General features: G+C 42.5%; 1 protein-coding gene across 1 annotated transcript; it reads right to left on the bottom strand.

Moving 5' to 3' along the window:
• Positions 1-3,004: 3,004 nt before the first annotated feature.
• Positions 3,005-14,248, bottom strand: ACOD1 (aconitate decarboxylase 1). Its single transcript, XM_012506913.2, has 5 exons — positions 14,189-14,248; positions 8,631-8,792; positions 7,588-7,677; positions 5,759-5,964; positions 3,005-4,268 (listed from the first exon to the last, which is right to left on the bottom strand). Exons 1-5 carry the CDS (start codon positions 14,198-14,200, stop codon positions 3,293-3,295), a joined length of 1,446 nt encoding a protein of 481 aa, XP_012362367.2. The 5' UTR covers positions 14,201-14,248; the 3' UTR covers positions 3,005-3,292.
• Between the last annotated feature and the right edge of the window lie 7,146 nt (positions 14,249-21,394).

Raw genomic sequence — 21,394 nt, 5'->3', positions numbered from 1 at the left:
CTAATTCAATTTTTCTCCTTCTATGAACCTGGAAGTGGTACATTCTACTGCTGTTCTCAAATGGTTATCCTAGAAATTTCAGTGGGCATATAATATGGTTTGGCTGTGTTCCCTACCCACATCTCATCTTGAACTGTAGTTCCCATAATCTCCATGTGTTGTGGGAGGGACCCTGTGGGAAATAATTGAATTATGATGCAATTTACTTTCATGCTGCTGTTCTTATGATAGTGAGTGTGTTCTCCTGAGATCTGCTGATTTTATAAGGGGCTTTTCTCCCTTCTGCTTGGTTTTTCTCCTTCCTGCTATCATGTGAAGAAGGACATGTTTGCTTCCCCTTCCGCCATGATTGTAAGTTTCTTGAGACCTCCCCATTCAAGCAGAACTGTGAGTCAGTTAAACCCCTTTCCTTTATAAATTACCCAGTCTCGGGCAGTTCTTTATAGCAGTGTGCGAATGGACTAATACAGTAAATTGGTACTAGGAGTGGGGTACTGCTATAAAGATACCCCAACATGTGGAAGCGACTTTGGAACTGGGTAACAGGCAGAGGTTGGAAAAGTCTGAAGGGCTTAGAAGACAGAAAGATATGGGAAAGCTTGGAACTTCCCAGAGACATGTTGAATGGCTTTGACCAAAATGCTGATAGTGATATGGACAATGGAATCCAGGTTTCAGATGGAGATGAGGAACTTGTTGGGAACTAGAATAAAGGTGACTCTTGCTACGTTTTAGCAAAGGGACTGGTGGCATTTTGCCCCTGCCATAGAGATCTGTGGAACTTTGAACTTGAGAGAAGATTTAGGGTATCTGGTGGAAGAAATTTCTAAGCAGCAAAGCTTCAAGTGGTGACTTAGGTGCTGTTAAAAGCATCCTATTTTATATATTCACAAAGATATGGTTTGGAATTGAAACTTATGTTTAAAAGAGAAGCAGAGCATAAAAGTTCAGAAAATTTGCATCTTGATGATGTGACGGGAGAGAAAAACCCATTTTCTGAGGAGAAATTCAAGCCAGCAGTAGAAATTCACATAAGTAACAAGGAGTCAAATGTTGATCACCAAGACAATGGGGAAAATGTCTGCAGGACATGTGAGAACTCTTCACAGCAGCCCCTCCCAACACAGGCCCAGAGGCCTAGGAGAGAAAAATAGTTTCATGGGCTGGGCCCAGGGCCTTGCTGCTTTCTGCAATGTCAGGACTTACTTGGTTCCCTGCATCCCAGATGAGGCTAAAATGGGCCAAGGTACAGCTCACGCCATGGCTTCAAGGGGTGTAAGCCCCAAGTCTTGGCAGCTTCCATGTGGTTTTGAGCCTGTGGGTGCACAGAAGTCAAGAATTGAGGTTTGAGAACCTCCTTCTAGATTTCAGAGGATGTATGGAAATGCCTGGATGTCGAGGCAGAAGTTTGCTGCAGGGGTGGAGCCCTTATGTAGAACCTCTGCTTGGGCAGTGCAGAAGGGAAATGTGGGATTGCAGCCCCCACAGAAAGTCCCCACTGGGGCACTGCCTAGTGGAGCTGTGAGATGAGGGCCACCGTCCTCCAGACCCCAGAATGGTAGATCCACCGATGGCTTGCAATGTGTGCCTGGAAAAGCTGTGGACACTCAATGCCAGCCTGTGAAGGAAGCTGGGAGGAGGGGGCTGTACCCTGAAAAACCACAGGGACAGAGCTTCCCAAGGCTGTGGGAGTCCCACCTCTTGTATCAGAATGACCTGGATGTGAGACATGGAGTCAAAGGATATCAATTTGGAGCTTTAAGATTTGACTGCCCCGCTGGGTTTTGGATTTGCATGGGAGCTGTAGCCCCTTTGTTTTGGCCAATTTCTCCCATTTGGAATGGATGTAGTTACCCAATGCTTTTATCCCCATTGTATTTAGGAAGTAACTAACTTGCTTTTGATTTTACAGGTCCATAGGCAGAAGGGACTTGCCTTGCCTCAGATGAGACTTTGGAGTTGGACTTTTGCCTTGATGCTGGAATGAGTTAAGACTTTCAGGGACTATAGGGAAGGCATGATTGTGCTTTGAAATGTGAGGACATGATATTTTGGGGGCCAGAGGCAGAATGATATGGTTTGACCGTGTCCCCACCCAAATGTCATCTTGAATTATAGTTTCCATAATCCCCATGTGTTGTGGGAGGGACCTGGTGGGAGGTAATTGAACCATGATGGCAGTTACATTCATGCTGCTATTCTTATGATAGTAAGTTCTCCTGAAATCTGATAGTTTCTAAGGAGCTTTCCCGCCTTCTGCTCAGCACTTCTCCTTCCTGCCATCATGTGAAGAAGGATGCGTTTGCTTCTCCTTCTGGCATGATTCTAAGTTTCTTGAGGCCTCCTCTGTCATGTGGAACTGTGAGTCAATTAAACCTCTTTCCTTTATAAATTACCCAGTCTTGGGCAGTTCATTATAGCAGCATGAGAATGGACTAATACAGCATACTTATTAATCAACATCTAGAGTTAATAGGTTGCCCTTTTATTGAACAATACCAGGGATTTGTAACACATTAACTATGATTGTTAGTGTTGCATTTTTAACCCCCCCCATGACACTTCTATTATTTTAATACAGTTTAGTATTTATATAATTACTCACGTATTTACTTCTCTTTTTTCCTTTTCATTCTTTATTGCAACTCTGATTCAAATATTTTTATACTGAAAGGTGATATATTGTAGTGCTTAAGACCATGGGTTCTAGAGCCAAAATGCGATTTTTCCAGACTGCTTTTTACTTCTGCTTGACAAATAGGGAAACTGAGGCAGAGGGCTAATGGTAACATGCTCAAGTCTACATCTAGTAAATGGCAGAGGCAGGATTTAAACCCACCCGTTCCCCAGTAGCACCCCTTGCACTGTGGAGGGCTTGGTAATAAGCCATGGTCTAGGAGATCTGTTGGTGACATAACGCACCAGAGCCCTCTCCACTGACAGAAAATATACATGCAGGTTCACATCCCTGTAAAACCTCGGGGCTCATGAAGTCCACACATAATTCCTATGAAGAGATTAATTTTATAAGTAAATCACAGGTGAGTTGAATTTCACCCTTGTGAATGCTTACAAACTCATTTTTGTGTGTGTGTTTCATCTTGATTTAGGTAATTGGAACGGTCCTGCAAAATTTACAGGAGAAGGCTCCTTCCAGATATAAGTAGTTCTGTTTCTGGACTCTCTCCATCTTGGTTCATCTTTCCTGGGAAAGCCAAGCAGCAGACCCTTGCTTTACAAACCAAATCATTGAATCTCCCCAAATGCAAAGTCATTTAGATGTTGGTAAGCCTCAGGAGAGATTTGTGATAGAATTATTACATGCTGGAGAGTTTGAAGCTACCTCTGGTGGACAGGGTCCTTTGAGAAGTGTAGTTAACACAGAACAGTCTTCTAGGTCTTCTAGATTTTCGACTATCTTTATAAGGCTTTCCACTGTGTCACAGGACAGCATCTTGGAGGCATTGGCTCTAAACTTTTCCTCTAGGTCCTCCTGGCTCAGTGGTTTTCTCCAGTGCCCATAGAAGGTATCAGAGCGATCTGTGAAGGTGGCTCCATCCTTGAGGGTGACACTTATTTCACAGTACAGTGTGTTGAAGCTTGGCAAGTTGTCCGGAGGGTACTCCAGCTCCACCTTACTGAGCAGCTCTCTCACCTGTGGCCTGTTGATCTGGCATTCATGGAATGAGGGGACAGTGATGCCACCATCAAGCAGCATTGCACAGGCCACGTACTGGAATGAATGACGGGCTTCATGCTCCGATTCCGGAAAGGGCCTGTTTACATACTGGACATTCGGTATCCTGAGCACAATTCTCTTAATGTGGTCAATCGGAAGCAGGGCTCTCTCTGCTGCAAGGTGCTTTCTCACAGATGCAGCTGCGCCTGCCACCCAGTGGGTAGATAAATGTGCAGGAAAACACTTAAAGGCCACGTCCTGCTGGTCCAGCAGCCAACTGTAGGAATCTAGGTTTGGAAGGACTTTTGGGGAATAGTTGGCATAAAAGGCCCCAAATCCTGCCTCCAAGTCCAAGACCTGCTTGTTTCCTTGGAGACCCAGCATTGCCAGAAATACAGCTTCTATCCCATGCTTGGCAGCATTGCCAATGTGGAGGGGCTTGGTCTGGGTGGCAGCATTGGCCATGGGTGCCCCAGCATGGGAAACAGCAATGGCCAGAGCTTCTTGGCACTTTGTTGAGCTAAGTCCTAAAAACTTGGATGCAGCAGCAGCACTACCCAACGTTCCTACCACGGAAGGGGGATGGAATCTGAAAAGCAAAGAAGCAGAGTTGGAGATGTACAAACCGTAACCACCAGGAGGCAGGATAGTGTAGTCATCAAGAACATTGATAATGGAGTCACACTGTCTGGGTTCAGATCTCAGCTCCATTACTTTATTAGCTATGTGATCTGGGGAAAATTATTCAACTTCTCTGTAGATTTTTTCTTACACAAAATGGTGATAGGCCAGGTGTGATGGCTCATGCCTGTAATCCCAGGACTTTGGGAGGCCAAGGTGGGAGGCTCATCTGAGGTCAGGAGTTTGAGACTAGGTTGGCCAACATGGCAAAACACTGACTCTACTAAAAATACAAAAATTTGCCGGACGTGGTGGTGGGTGCCTGCAGTCCCAGCTACTTGGGAGACTGAGGCAGGAGAATCACTTGAACCTGGGAGTCAGAGGCTGCAGTGAGCTGAGATCATGCTGCTGCACTCCAGCCTGGGTGACAGAGTGAGACTGTCTCAAAAAAAAAAAAAAAAAAAAAAAAAATTAAGGCCGGGCACAATGGCTCACACCTGTAATCCCAGCACTTTGGGAGGCCGAGGCAGGCAGATCACGAGGTCAAGAGCTCGAGACCATCCTGGCCAACATGATGAAACCCCGTCTCTACTAAAAATACAAAAATTAGCTGGGGGTGGTGGTGCATGCCTGTCGTCCCAGATACTTGGGAGGCTGAGGCAGGAGAATCACTTGAACCCGGGAGGCGGAGGTTGCAGTGAGCCAAGATTGCACCACTGCACTCCAGCCTGGCAACAGAGTGAGACTCCATCTCAAAAAATAAAATAAAATAAAATGGTGATAATAATAACGTCTACCTCCTAGAGTTTTAGGAGCTTTGAATAAATTAACATGTTTACAATAGTGCGTAGCACATAGTGAGTTCTTTATAAATGGTACCATTACAATTATTGCCAGAAAGGCAACAGCTATTGATTGCTGAAATCTCATCTAAGTCACTGTGAGAATTGTGGGCCTTGAAGAAACTGTGAAACTTCACTACCTAGTATTTCAATTTACTTCTCTCCTGGCAGGCTGGAGCAAGTGGCAACATAAATCTGAGACTGAGCCATATGATGTGGCTGACATTTGACCGTTTTTTATCTGCAGGATGAACAGTCAGAGTAAGGATATTCTGAATGTCCTCATTAGTCTGAGGGACACTAGCTAGTCTCAGAATAGATTCTGCTTTGAGGATGAAATAAGGAATACTCAGTACACCCATGAATGCCAGAATGACATGAATCACCTTGCGACGAGAGGCCCAATTTATCTCATGGTCCAGGTTGTGCTCTCGAAGTCACTTCTTTAAATGTGGATAGAGGGTTTTGTATGTGACTGGTGTATTGACTTATCTGCCTGCACTAATGTTAACATCTTCTGCTGAGCCGGCCTCTAAGTCAGAAAGCTCTACGGAGATAATGATTGATAGATGAAGGAGATGTGACTACCTTTTGATGGGGCAAATTCTCTCCATACCTCTTTGGTATGTCATTGGCCTCCTTGGCGAAATGTAGTAGTCGGCCTTGCACTTCAATACCAACATTGAAAGCCAGCAGCAGGTCAAGGCCAGAAAACTTTGGACTCCTTGGCAGGGCTTCTGCTAAAGCTGTGAGGACAGGAAGGACAGCCCCAGAAGGGTGGGTGGCAGGGTGCCACGTGTCATCAAAATCCATGGAGTGAATCTATATAAACAGACACAAGCAGCAACAAAAAGCCTTAAATTTTCCCTTAATGCAATGGCTTTTGGACCACTAAGGACTTAGTTTAGTAATAACCTTGTTTTATGTGAGATTCTTTTGATCTGATTCTCAGAAAATCTGAGAACTGTCTGTGATTTTTTTCTTTCTTTTTTTTTTTTTGTTTTTTTGAGACGGAGTCTTGCTCTGTCACCTAGGCTAGAGTGCAGTGGCATGATCTTGGCTCACTGCAACCTCCGCCTCCTGGGTTCAAGCAATTCTCCTGCCTCAGTCTCTGGAGCAGCTGGGATAACAGGTGCCCACCACTGCGCCTGGCTAATTTTTGTATTTTCAGTAGAGACGGAGTTTCACCATGTTGGCCAGGGTGGTCTCGAACTCCTGACCTCATTATCCACCCGCCTCAGCCTCCCAAAGTGCCAGGATTACAGGCGTGAGCCACCGCACCCAGCCTGGCTGTGATTATTAATCACATGGCCGGGCATTGGGAAATGCTGTTCCTCTGCCAGAGGAAGGGAGTACCTTGGAGAGCAGCTTGTGAGCCCCAAGGAGCTTGGGTCTTGCCCTGGTGGCCTGAGCTCCCTCTGCCAAGGCCCCTGGAAAGATCTATATTCCCCTTTAAAAACAAAGCTGCAGAATCAGGTGGCTGGCAATTCCTTCCTCCTCCACCTTTTAAATAAGTTGCACTGCAAGTTTAATATTTATTCCATATGAGGCTGTATGTTTTTGTACCTTTTTATTATGAACTAATTTCAAACTTTTAGAGAAGTTGTAAGAATAGCACAAGAACTCTGAAATCCAGATTAACTTTTCAGCTATATATTTAAAAAATCATTATTTTCTGCTTTAAGATTTTATTCCTCTTTCTCCTAGCCATTTTCTTTTTCTTTATATTAAAACAGTAATAACCAGAAGTTCATTTAAAAATAGATTTTTATATCTATTTGCTGTCACTGGTGCATTTCCCACTGCTTTCAGGACATTACTTTGGAATGCACCATTGGCTTTAACTTTCAATCTCCTGAGCTATTGTCCCCATAAATCATAAAAATATCTCAAAAATCTCAACATGTCCGTTTCCAAGTTACATCTTGTAGAATACTTCCCCTGACACACAGAAAAAGCATAAAAATCATCTGTCAGATGAGAAGTACAGATTTTTGGTTCAGAAAATACAGACGCTATATAGCCATTGTTCCTTTCTCAATAACTATCTGTTGAATGGATGAATGAGTGAATGAATAAAGAGCACGTTACTGGAGAGAAACTGGCCCTACAACAGGAAAAACAGAAGACATTGGGTCTGGATATGGGTTTTATATTTTTTTGCTGTTTATATTCAAGGTTTTGAATTGGGATACCTTAGGGTATTTTTATCTAAATCCTTCCATTTTCTTTCCTCTACTACACAATCTGTTTGAAAAGCATCAATTTACTGTAAAAACATAAAAACTGAATTACTACATAGGAGAGAGGGTAAGCCACTTTAGCTCTCTGACTTTCAGTTCTTTCATCTGTAAAATATACAATTTGGGCAATTTCTGAGATATTTCCTGACTCTAAAATTATTATGATTATCTAATAGTTGAAAAGATGTGAAAACCTCCTTACGGCCACACCGTTCACAAAAGCAGCATATGTTGGCGGGAGCCTGATGTCTGGCCGACCCCAAACAGTGCTGGATATGTTGGAACTGTAGATCTGGAACAAAAGCAAATCAACCAGTGATAGTGTGAATACAGTATACCAAGTCACTATTTCAAGAGTTATTCTTCACCTTTGGAGGCATTATTGATAGTTCTTACTTGAACCTTTGCCACAGATAGAAGCCCTAGTCATTGAATTCCTCTCATCCTTGTAGAATACACAACTCTCCCCTATGAAAAGGGGAGGAGATGTCGTTGCTTGATCCCAGTTCATGATCCGGAAATGCTCCAGGGAAGCACATCTGAAGTTACTCTTATTTACTCCTTGGGGTAAATACCAGGGGAGATGGACTAACCGTCTATCTCAAATACACCCTAGGGAGAGCAGGAGCTCTCACGTACATCCCCACTCTCTGCTCAGAGTACTTGACCAGGCTTTTCTCCAGAGAATAATAATAATAAACTGTGAGATATTATTAGTGTATGTTTTTTTTTTCTGTTTGTTTGTTTTTAAGACAAGGTCTTGCTCTGTTGCCTCGGCTGGAGTGCAGTGGCATGATCTTGACTTATTACAACCCCAACCTCTTGGGCTCAAGTGATCCTCCCATCTCTCAGCCTCCCGAGTAGCTGGGACTATAGGCATATGCTATCACACCTGGCTAATTTTTATGTTTTATGTTTTTGTTTTTGTAGAAATGGGGCTTTGCCATTTTGCCAAGGCTGGTCTCAAATTCCTAGGCTCAAGCCGTCTGCCCGCCTTGGCCTCTGGTAGTGCTGGGATTACAGATGTGAGCCATTGTGCCTCACTGTGTGTGGTTTTAAGACAGTGACTTAGTAAAGAATATGGATGACTATTAAAACTCAGATAATAGAACATAGGAAATTATAAAAATGATATAGAACAGTGCTATGTACATCAAGTGCTGTCTATAAAACAAAGTATAGAGTGAATGTAACACATATGTACGCACGGGGTTTTATCTCTAATGTAGACCTTGAGCTTCTTACCTTGCTATATTGGCTGGCTTTGTGAAACACTTCAGTAGTGGTTCCCAGGAACCCAGCACCCAGAGTGTCTAGAATCATCCTCTTGCTCCTTTGAATAACACGATCTGTCAGGTGTCCCACTTTCAAGCCATGGATTGTTGTGGCAAAGCTTTCTGTGATAGACTTTAAAGGGAATAGTGTTAGGACAGGGCTACACCCCACTTTACTTACACACTTCTGTTCTATAAGACACCTTGAGGCACTTTTGTGTAAAGAGTTTTGCTCCACTACAAGAAACCCAGTTGCTCAGATTTAGTTTAATTTCTAAAAAAAAAAAAGATGTGTACTAAGCACCTACTATGTGTGAGGCAGAGTAATGTGGGAGCACACAGCGGCCAGTTTATCTCCTCAGTCAAGTTGAGGGGCAGCATAGCAAGCACAGGACACAGCATTGCGTGATGGGTGGTGGTGGAGGGAAGCACAGAGAGTTGTGGGAGGAGGACGCAAGGGACACCTCATCTGTGTAATAGAGATTTCTGCGGGTGCAGTGCACAGCTGCTATTATGAGATACCTGCCAGGCACTGTGCTGAATGTCTCAAATATATTACCCTTTTAATACCCACAAGTCTCTAGGTAGTTATTTTTGCAGGTGAGGAGACTGAGACCTAGAGAACTGAAGTTACTAACTTTCACAGCTTTTAAATGGTGGAGTCTGAACATAAACCCCTATAGGTGTAACTCCACAATCAGTGCATCTAGCTATCAAGTCCCAAATGGTTGGACGAACATGTACCTCAGAACTGCCTGGGGTTCTTGCTGAAAAGGAACATTTCTGGCCCCCACTCTAGACCACTAAAATTAGACTCTCCCCAGAAATGGAATCTCTGGAAGCAGAGCGCAGGATTCTGTTTTCATTAGGATCTCTAGGAGGCTCTCAAGTGCTCTGGTGCTCTTACGTCCAATATGGCAGCTACTCTCCAATGTGCCTACTGCGCACTTGAAATGCAGCAAATTGAGATGTGTCATAAGAGTAAAATTAAGACTGAATTTTGAAGGCTTAGTAGGAAAAAAAGGATATAAAGCATCTCAATAATTTAAAAATATTGATTGCATGCTGAATCAATATTCAATTCATTGACCAGGCGCGGTGGCTCATGCCTGTAATCCCAGCACTTTGGGAGACTGAGGCGGATGGATCACTTGAGGTCAGCAGTTCAAGAACAGCCTGGCCAAGGTGGCAAAACCCCATTTCTACTAAAAATACAAAAATTAGCTGGGTGTGGTGGTGGGGACCTGTAATCCCAGCTACTCAGGAAGCTGAGGTGGGAGAATTGCTTGAACCCGGGAGGTGGAGGTTGTGGTGAGCTGAGATCATGCCACTGCACTCCCGCCTGGGCGACAGAGTGAGACTCCTCTCATCTTAATAAAAAAATATTCAATATATTGATATCAACATAATAATATATGGGATATGGTGTAAATAAAACACATTATTAATTGATCAGTTTCTTCTAAACATTTTCTAAAATTTAAAATACTAGGAAATTTTAAATTACATATGTGACTTGAGAACCACTGCCTGCTCTTCCCTGTTGGTGGAGACATTGATACTTGATCTGGTTATGAAAACTTAAGAGTAGTCATCAGATAATAGTGCAGGGTGATGAGAATGGAGAGTAAAGGTAGAAGTGGAAGCAAGGGCCAAGGCTGGGAGGTGTAAGAGAGTGGAGGGAGTCTGGCTGCCTTCAGCTGCAGAGTTGCATGCAGGAGACAGAGGTGAGAGGGAGAATGGATTTGCAGCTTATGACTGAATGATGAACATTATGTTACGCTAAAGACTGTGATGTCAATGGGGAGCCAAAGTGCTGTCTTAAGAAAAGTAGAGTTATGGTCAGAACTAATGTTTTGGAAAGATTCCTGTAGGCAATTGTGTAGAGAATGGATTGGAGAGGGGTAGACGGGGCAGTGAAAAGACTGCTGCAGTAGCCCCGGTTCTGGATGGGGAAATGGCAGTGCCATTGGCCAAGAGAGAGAACACAGGAAGAGGAGCAGCCTTCCAAGCAATGATGATGGGCTCAGTGTGAACTTGTTGAATATGAAGTGTCTGTGTTCATCCCACTGGAGAGGCTCATTCTGTTTCTACCCATAAGCTAGATAAGAAAAACATGTAAGATTACTTGAATTTCATAAGCAGTGGAGTACTCTGCAATTCCTTTAAAATTCAAATTCTTCAATACATAGACAGTTATTTTGTTTTCTACACATTTTTACAAGAGAGCATCTATTATGTAGAGTTAAAAACATCTACTCTTAAGTCAGATTTCACTATCTGCTCACCACCTAGTGAATGTTGGATTGCTTCCCTTTCTTGCTCTGGTTACTACATCATTGCGCAACTTAATTTGTCTCTCTCAACATCAGATACTTCATTTATAAATCTTAGCTGTAGGGTAAGGGGCTATTGGATTAGGGGACCTGGGGTATCTGGGGTTCTCTGATACTGAGCTCAGTGCCAGGACAGAGCTACAGAGATGGAACCCATGCCTAGCTGAACGTCCTTCAACCTGGCCACTGACTAGTCCCATTTACAGAGTCTCAAGTCAGATTTATCAAGTCAAGGAACACTTGCCATTTTCAAAAGGATGGGCTATTTTTTATTTCTCTGAGAGCTTTGATAGAAAGGTGGAGGGGTGTATAGGGTGGGCAAAAGCAGGAGAGAAGATGGCTGGGAGAGAGAAAGGATGCTGGCACAAAGGTTTCAGATTAGGATGGAAGAATAATAATGTTGATTTTCACGCTGTTAGAAATTTGAGTTAAAATATTTTTAGGGGCAGAAGAAGAGAGGAAGAAAGGGTTTAAACAAGTCAATCCTAAGCCAAAAGAACAAAGCTGGAGGCATCACGCTACCTGACTTCAAACTATACTACAAGGCTACAGCAACCAAAACAGCATGGTACTGGTACCACAACAGAGACATAGATCAATGGAACAGAACAGAGTCCTCAGAAATAATGCTGCGTATCTACAACTCTCTGATCTTTGACAAACCTGACAAAAACAAGCAATGGGGAAAGGATTCCCTATTTAATAAATGGTGCTGGGAAAACTGGCTAGCCATATGTAGAAAGCTGAAACTGGATCCCTTCCTTACACCTTATACAAAAATTAATTCAAGATGGATTAAAGACTTACATGTTAGACCTAAAACCATAAAAACCCTAGAAGAAAGCCTAGGCAATACCATTCAGGACATAGGCGTGGACAAGGACTTCATGTCTAAAACACCAAAAGCAATGGCAACAAAAGCCAAAATTGACAAATGGGATCTCATTAAACTAAAGAGCTTCTGCACAGCAAAAGAAACTACCATCAGAGTGAACAGTCAACCTACAGAATGGGAGAAAATGTTTGCAACCTACTCATCTGACAAAGGGCTAATATCCAGAATCTACAATGAACTTAAACAAATTTACAAGAAAAAAACAACCGCATCAAAAAGTGGGCAAAGGACATGAACAGACACTTCTCAAAAGAAGACATTTATGCAGCCAAAAAACACATGAAAAAATGCTCATCATCATTGGCCATCAGAGAAATGCAAATCAAAACCACAATGAGATACCATCTCACACCAGTTAGAATGGCCATCATTAAAAAGTCAGGAAACAACAGGTGCTGGAGAGGATGTGGAGAAATAGGAACACTTTTACACTATTGGTGGGACTGTAAACTAGTTCAACCATTGTGGAAGTCAGTGTGGTGATTCCTCAGGGATCTAGAACTAGAAATACCATTTGACCCAGCCATCCCATTACTGGGTATATACCCAAAGGACTATAAATCATGCTGCTATAAAGACACATGCACACGTATGTTTTTTGCGGCACTATTCACAATAGCAAAGACTTGGAACCAACCCAAATGCCCAACAACGATAGACTGGATTAAGAAAATGTGGCACATATACACCATGGAATACTATGCAGCCATAAAATATGATGAGTTCATGTCCTTTGTAGGGACATGGATGAAATTGGAAAACATCATTCTCATTAAACTATCGCAAGGACAAAAAACCAAACACCGCATGTTCTCACTCATAGGTGGAAATTGAATAATGAGAACTCATGGACACAGGAAGGGGAACATCACATTCCAGGGACTGTTGTGTGGTGGGGGGAGTGGGGAGGGACAGCATTAGGAGATATACCTAATGCTAAATGACGAGTTAATGTGTGCAGGAAACCAACACGGCACATGGATACATATGTAACAAACCTGCACATTGTGCACATGTACCCTAAAACCTAAAGTATAATAATAATAATAATAAAAAAGTTTCAAATATTGATTGGATCCCTGACTCAAAGCACAACTACCTCTTTTAAACCTCTCTTCTCACTCCCACAAATCCCACAGTTGGGGGCATGTAGTGATTGATCATTCATCTCTTCAGGGCTAGATCTGACCCAGCGGTGTCTTATGGAGGAATGTGAGACTGGGGAGCAGGTGGGGGAGGTCGGGTGGTGACATGGAGCCCTGGAGGTAATTGCACCATCCATCTATATGAGACTGTGCTGCTGGTGATACAGGAAGGTGGAGCCCCGGAATCCCCTGGAAGTCCTGAACAGCATCCTGTGTGCCAAAGAACACATGGCTGTCCCTGGCCCCTGAAGGAATGAAACGTGAGGGAAATAAACACACAGCTGCTCAGCTGTTTGTGGGCCTCGCGTTCATCTATTTCTAAAATATCTTTCTGATCTGCTTGACCTTCTCATGGCATTTGCATCTTTTTAGTTAAATACAGTGATTATTAATATATAAGTTAAGGCATAACATAAAGCCATTGAACAAATCAATTTCACAAGTCCTTTTTTTTTTTTTAAGAGGGAGTCTCGCTCTGTCGCCCAGGCTGGAGTACAGTGACACGATCTCGGCTCACTGCAAGCTCCACCTCCCGGGTTCACACTATTCTCCTGCTTCAGCCTCCCGAGTAGCTGGGACTACAGGCAGCTGCCACCACGCCCGGCTAATTTTTTGTATTTTTAGTACAGACCGGGTTTTACCGAGTTAGTGAGCATGGTCTCAATTCCCTGACCTCGTGATCCATCCGCCTTGGCCTCCCAAAGTGCTGGGATTACAGGACTGAGCCACCGCGCCCGGCCCACAAGTTCTTTCTATGAGTCCAGCACTGTTCTAAGCTCTCAAGAATGCCAAGTCAATACTGGATGGTTCCTGCCTCAAAAGGCTTATCTTCTACAGAAGGTAGTAACAGTAAATAGATTAACAGAAACGCAATCTGGCAGTGTCATAATGGACACATAAAACTGGGGGGTTAAAATTCAATGAACTTGTCATGATTCATCCCCTTCCTAACTTTGTACAATAGAATCATGTATCTCATTTGAAAAACAGTAATGAAAGCCACTATGCAGTTAATTAGGTAGCCCACATGTTATAAGAAAAGTTAAAGCAGAAGCAGGTAGTTCTTAAAAGGAGAGGGCAACTGAAGAAATTGAGGAAGGAAGAAGTCCGCTAGAAAAGCAATTTAAGTAAGTCACATAAAATGCCACAATACCTTGAGCATCATTTTGTTGTAAAGAGGAGGTTCAGTTCAGGAGGAGTGAACCAGAGGAGTAATTTGTTTGCTGGATGTCTGACTGCCTTTATACCCTTCGCTCCTCTCAAACCCATTTCCTTTCATTTTGTTCTAACCCTAGAATTTCTGTCATTTCAACACCTCCTGACTAGACTCACTTTAACTTCCTCTTTAAGGAATTGTTTAACTCTTCCATGGATGAAGAATTCAATGAGGCTAGGATGTACAGTAATCGTGATCGTATGATTCCTCACAGGCATCAGAAAAAGTAAATTTATAGTGCCTTTTATGCCTACATAGATTATGTCAATACCAGAAGAATATTCACACTCTTTTAACTAGGTATTCTACTTCTCAAAATTTATCCTAAGGAAGTAAGCATGGATGTTTGGAAAATATTAGGGAAAAAACTCCACCTGCACACAAACAAAATTTATACCCTTGCTTATAAGATCAAAAATTGGAAACATGGCTGGGTGCATTGGCTCACACCTATAATCCTAGTGCTTTGGGAGGCCAAGGTGGGAGGATTACTTGAGGCCAGGAGTTTGAGACCGGCCTGGGCAACAAAAAAAGACCTTGCCTCTACAAAAAATAAAAAATAAAAAAATAGCCAGGTGTGGTGGCGTGTGCCTGCAGTCATAACTACTTGGGAGGCTGAGGCAGGGGGATCACTTGGGCCCAGGAGATTGAGGCTGCAATGAGCTATGATCACATGACTGCACTCCAGCTCGGGTGACAGAGCATGACCCTGTCTCAAAAAAAAAAAAAAAAAAAAAAAAAAAAGAAAGAAAACAATCAAATGCCCTCAAATTGGTTAGGTAAAATGTGGCATGTGCAATATTTAATGTATGTGCCCATTTTCCCCTTCCACCTCACCCTGTTGGTCACTGTTGTCTAGGGACAAATGTGCCATCCAGAAGTTTCTGGCAACTTGAGATTAAGAACCTGGAAGGGCATTGGTGGTTAATGAACTTTTCCCCAACTTGTACCCTTGCTCATTCCTGAACTGCTCTTTCCATATTTGCACATCTTTGATTCTTGGTCCTCTGCCTGGCTTCTGGAATATAGTGCCTTCCTCTCTGCCATCCTGCTATTGCTGGAGTCTGCTTCAACACAGCTTGTCCAGGCCTCTTTGCCTATAATCAATCACTATGATATGGCTTGCCTGGAATTAACTCTGCTCCTCTGGGCAATTGCCACTTCCCCTGGATTGCCTAGTCCTGGCCAATTGGTTTGCACTTACAGTGGGTACCAAAAACAAGTGATTTCAAATCTGGACCTGTTGTTCTAGATATGGTGGCAGAATTTGTCTTTGGAGAAGACTGCATTTAAATTGTGGAGGAAATCTCCATGAGCCTTGAGGTTCCATTTCAATCCTATTAGGGAAGAGTTTGGGACAAAGGAGTTAAAATGCTCTGTGTGAAAATGCAAAAGCCCATCTTTCTTGTGGGTGGGAGGAATTCCCTCTTATCCTGGGGTGGGTCAGCCTTTTTGTTTTATTCAGGTCTTCAACTGATTTAATCAAGCCCATTCACATTAGGGAGGAAAATCTGTTTTACTCAATCTATTGATTTAAATGTTAGACTCATCCAAAACATTCTCACAGAAACACCCAGAGTAATGTTGGACCAGCTATCTGGGCACCATGTGGCCCAGTTAAGTTGACATAACCATCACACATAGCAATAGATAGTTAATAAAGCTCCTAGCTGATAATATGACTTATAAGGGCCCTTATAAAACTGTAGTTATCTCTTCATGCTCATATCAAGCTTAGCGTCTGCCACCCACCACCCATTATGGGGCCATGATTTTTATCGTCTAAGGTACCTTTGTAGCAATGATTCCCTCTTACTTCTTGTATCTTCTCTCCCTACCCTTCTACCTTTTTCTTCCCCTTCACTCTACAACTTCCCTTTCCTTATTGTTCATCTAAGCTAGTGGTCTTAAGTGGGGATGAGTTTGTTCCCAGAGGACATTGGGCAATGTCTGGAGATATTTTGGTTGTCACCAAATTGGGTAGAGTCCAGGTATGTTGCTAAACATTCTACAATGTACAGTACAACCCCAACAACAAAAGAATTACCAGGCCCAAAATGTTAATAGCACCAAAGTTGAGAAAACCCTGTCTGAAGTTTTACACACTTTTTACTTTAGGAAGTTACATCTAGGGCTGGGCTCATGCTTGTAGTCCCAGCACTTTGGGAGGCTAAGGCAGGAGAATCACATGAGCAGCCTGGGCAGCATAATGAGACTCCATTGTGGCAGGCCAGGTCTCACTAACCTAGGCCTCCATAATAACAGTTTCAGCACTGACTGAGTAGTTAGGTTAAATGTTAAAAACTGATAGAGTCAGTGCCCTCATACAAAGGCTAGAATGCAACAAAAGCCCACCAAGAGTTTTGCCTAGGCCTTTCCTGGATCTTAAAGCATGACAAAATAATGAAGGAATTCTTAACAGGACCCATTTAGGATTAAACAAGTTTTATTGTGGGTCTGAAGGAACTCCCCAGACCTCCACAAACAAGCTTTATTGGGGACTATAGGAACTCTCCAGACCTCCATGATCTTGTCTTCATCAGACAAAATATGGGTAATCACTCCAGCACCTGAATGCATTTAGATTAAGTAAATTTACTGAGGCTCCAGAGGAAGGTCTTCAGGACTCAGATCTTAGTCATAGATTAGAAGAAGTTAATCACGTATGTCTTTAGATGAGTGCACACTTACACACAGACATATCACTTAGAAGGTATATAAGCTCTGGGAAACTTTGTAATTTTGAGTTGGTCTGGTGATAATTTCCAGGCCTTCTCCCCGTAACTGGTTACAGAAATAAAAACCTCTCTTCTTTCCCAGTTCATCTGCATCTCATTATTGCACCATGAGAATAAGCAGCCCAACCCTTGGTTTGGTCCAGGAACACTGTCTGTACAAGAAAAAAAAAAGAACTACATCGAAGAGCCCACCACAACATCCTAAGTTTAGGTTATGTGCCCTACCTCTATGTTCCCATGGGATGTAAGATTCCCTTCTTTGTACCCTTTGTAAGATAGGAACATTCTTTTTAGGCAGGGAACTGATCTACCCTGTTGATCACAATATCCCAGGGTCTCACACAGGACTCCACACATAGGTGGTGCTCAGTAAATGTTGAATGAATTAATGCAAACCTGATGCTTTCAATTAGTCTTACTAACTCATGCTCTCATCCCCAACAGAAATGTGTCAGGAGAATCTATTTTTTATTTTATTTTTTTTGAGACGAAGTCTTGCTCTGTCGCCCAGGCAGGAGTGGAGTGGCACAATGTCAGCTCACTGCAACCTCTGCCTCCCAGTTCAAGCAATTCTTGTGCCCCAGCCTCCTGAGTAGCTGGGATTACAGGAACCTACCACCATACCTGGCTAATTTTTATATTTTTAGTAGAGATGGGGTTTTGCCATGTTGGCCAAGCTGGTTTCGAACTCCTGACCTCAGGTGATCTGCCCACCTCGGCCTCCCAAAGTGCTGGGATTACAGGTGTGAACCACCACACTGAGCCGAGAATCTATTTTCTAATGGCTGTGGCTTTTATCCTGTTCTGGAGTGCTGGTCTGCCAGCAAATAGAATACAATGAATAGATCTTTCTCTTCATCCTGATAACAGCAGCTCCCCTATAAGGGATGCTTGTGGGAGAATGTGAACTGTCAGAGTAAACTGGAAATATTTGAAACAACAAATCAGGAATGTGAGAATAGAGACTATTTTTAAAAAAGAAAAGCCATTAAATCTGTTTAATTTTGTCCAAAATAGCTGATTACAGTCTTTGAATTTCAGGTTCCTTTTTTCTGACTTGCCCTTCTTTGCCACTATTGGGCAACATCGGATGAGTCAATCTCTGGATTGTTATGATTAAGTTTCATCTGATTGTAAGCCAATGTTTTAGGAGAAGATACAGCGGTAGCAATCAGGGTTCATTTCCCGGATTAATTTTTTGTTAATTCATTTGGGTCATTGAAACATACTTACCATGAGAATGGTTTTATAAAAGATGAAACTTGGGGCAAATTGTGTTTAATTTCTTTAAAATAACAACAGCAACACTTATCAACAATTACCAAAATTGTTTCCACCTTAGGCCATTATCTATCTGCCATTGTTCTGGTTCCATTTTTCCCAGCCCTTAGGACAGCATCACATTTTTCTTTCTTTCTTTCTTTTTCTTTTTTTCTTTTTTTTTTTTTTTTTGAGTCAGAGTTTCGCTCTTGTCGCCCAGGCTGGAGTGCAATGGCATGATCTTGGCTCACTGTAACCTCCACCCTCCTGGGTTCAAGTGATTCTCCTGCCTCAGCCTCTGGAGTAGCTGGGAATACAGGCCTGCGCCACCACGCCTGGCTAATTTTTGTATTTTTAGTAGAGACAGGGTTTCACCATGTTGGCCAGGCTGGTCGACAGCATCACATTTTAACAAGGAAGGTATAAAATATTAAGAAACTATATTTAAAAACAAATATTTAGGAGAATGCCTCACAGAGTCAATGTTTATTTTGTATGTATATGTACATCGTGCCTTTGTTTCCTATTAATCTTTGTATGGAATTTTTTAAGCGTACAGGAAGGGATTAAGTTGCAGGGACCATAAAGTGAGGAATCAGTACTATTGAATGGATGTGTGGCTGTAAAAGCATTGCTTAAATATGACTGTCTCAACATATTTTATTGTGAAGAAACCTCTCCATTTGTGAAAGCTCAGCATGGTTATAATGCATTCTCCAAATCATTCTACCTTGAAGAAAAGTATTGTTTGTAGCTTTCTCATAAGCATCAAATAGACTGTTAGTGTTTCTTAGTTAACTAGCAAACATTGAGTGATTATCCATGGGCTGTATTGCCCTGTACCAAATGTCTGCTAAAAACAGAGTAAAATGGATTGATGCCTTATTTGAATAAGTCCAGCAGACTTTAAAAAATATTCCATGCAGAAATTGTTTATGCACATTTAGCAGACAGAATAGAATCGAGGTAGTTTGTGCTCTTTTAAACTTAAATACAAAATTATCCCAGACTTCAAAAGCAGTATAGTTAAATATCTCAACAGTAGAAATCTAGTTACATTCTTTTGATATTCCCATTTCAAACCAGAGACTCTATTGGAATATCAAGTCTTTTTTTTTCATCTCAGAGCAATTTTCTGCAATTTTCTGGATTCCATTTCTTCTTTATTTCTCTTTCTGAATATAGATTATTATGACTCTGCATTTTTTCTCCATGTCTCCACTTGAGTTTTATGATCTCCATAGTTTTGCATAGAATTTCCATTCATTGTTCTGGTAGAATTGTATGACTTGGTCTTCTAATCACTAATTCATTCTTCAGTTGTGCCCATTTGGCTTTTCAGCTCCTAATATATTATTTTGGCAACCATGTTTTTTTTTTTATACTAACTCTTGTTCTCTGGTGAACATTTTACCTAGCAATATTTTCTTATGATATGTCATAATGGTTTGTGATCCTAATGTCTCAAAAGGGAGTCACTCATGTCAAGCCGCATTAAGCCCACAGTGAAGCTGCACCTGCCTCAATGCGATAAACATACCTGTAATGGACAGAGGTAATAGCACCTGTTGTCACCAGGTACCACCCAAGACCTGTACTGAACCCAGTAGAAAGTGAAACGTGGCTGAGGATTGTAAAAGCAGCAAAGACCAGGCCTTCTCAGAGATGCCTTTGGAGACTCTGCCCGGGGTAAGTCTGAGGCCTTCTTCTGTCTTGGTGGATGTCAGCACAGAGAAGCAGTGACCCTACCAAGGACTCAGGACCCACTTGACTGGTGTGTTAACCATTGGTCACCAGCATCGTTGCTGCGGTTTGTTACCTGCCTCTGATTACTCTCTGTGCGTTGATATTAATTGCATAGTTGGTGGTGTGTGAAGGCCTCTGCACAAACAGTGAATTTGAACACATGTAATTGGCTATTGAGACATTGTGAAAGCGGAAGCTTCTGTTGGAGTTAGTGCCCGTAAGTGTGAACTTAATTAACATATCCATTGGCATGGCCAGTAATGTCTTGTTTTATGAATCCTGTAACTTCTCAGTGTCTTTGAGAAAATTACTCCAAATATTAAATACAAGTTTTCTTCTGGGACCTTTTACAAGGCTTCTTCATGTTGGCACCTCTCTTTCATGCTGTTGGTCTTACTCATGTCAAGTGATTCTGTGTTGTCCTTTCATATATTGACAAATAACAGATTAAGTCAGATTGTAGTGTTGGGACATGACCCTCAACTGCAGGATTTCTCTGACTGCTGTCGACATGCCTCTGTGCCCTCAATTCCCCAAGCTAAAATGACCACCCCTAGGCTTGGAGATCATGGGGTTTGCTAGTCATTTCTTAAGGAAGCTCTTAAACTCAGCTAAAGTGAGAGGCACTGGTCAGGGTGCCAAAAGAGCAAGGCTAACTGTTCAGCCATGCTTTCATATTACAGTGTTAACATTTAAAAAATCTGCAGGTCACAGACCTACAGAGAGAGCTTCAGGTTTATTCACTATTATCTCAATTAATTAATTAATTTATTTATTTTTGAGACAGAGTCTTGTTTCATCTCCCAGGCTGGAGTGCAGTGGCACAGTCATAGCTCGCTGTAACTCCAAACTCCTGGGCTCAAGTGATCCTACCACCTCAGCCTCCCAAGTAGCTGGGATTATAGGTGTGAGCCTCTCACCCCGCCTCTGTCGTCTCATTTTGGATTACACCAAATGTTAGAATGTTCAGTGTCTGCTGTGGGTCCAATCGGCTGTGGTCAGGGCTGCTGGAGTCTTGTGGGACTTCCATGGTCACTTCGTCTTCAGAGGGGACAGTGGCATGCCACGCATTATTGGACTTGGCTCCTCAGGTATGATGATATTCCCTTAAGAATTGTCATCATCTGCTTTTCATTTTTTTTTTTTTTTTTTTTTTTTTTTTTTTTTTAAAGACAGATTTTCGCTCTGTTGCCAGGCCTGGAGTGCAATGGTGCGATCTCGGATCACTGCAACCTCTGCCTCCTGGGTTCAAACGATTCTCCTGCCTCAGCCTCCATAGTAGCTGGGACTACAGGCATGTGACACCACTCCCAGCTAATTTCTTTTGTATGTTAGTAGAGACGGGGTTTCACCGTGTTGCCCAGGCTGGTCTCGAACTCCTGAGCTCGGCCTCCCAAAG

This window comes from Nomascus leucogenys, chromosome 5, assembly GCF_006542625.1.
Source record: "Nomascus leucogenys isolate Asia chromosome 5, Asia_NLE_v1, whole genome shotgun sequence".
NCBI classification, from domain to species: Eukaryota; Metazoa; Chordata; class Mammalia; order Primates; family Hylobatidae; genus Nomascus; species Nomascus leucogenys.
This window is presented reverse-complemented; position numbering and strand designations above follow the sequence as displayed.

Bases quoted from the DNA above. Each gene is read 5' to 3' on its own strand.
- ACOD1 (XM_012506913.2), bottom strand. The intron at 7,678-8,630 runs GTAAGAAGCTCA...CTTTTGTTCCAG, and splicing joins AAGCCAGCCAATATAGCAAG to ATCTACAGTTCCAACATATC. The intron at 5,965-7,587 runs GTAAGGAGGTTT...CTGTTTATATAG, and splicing joins CTTTTGTGAACGGTGTGGCC to ATTCACTCCATGGATTTTGA.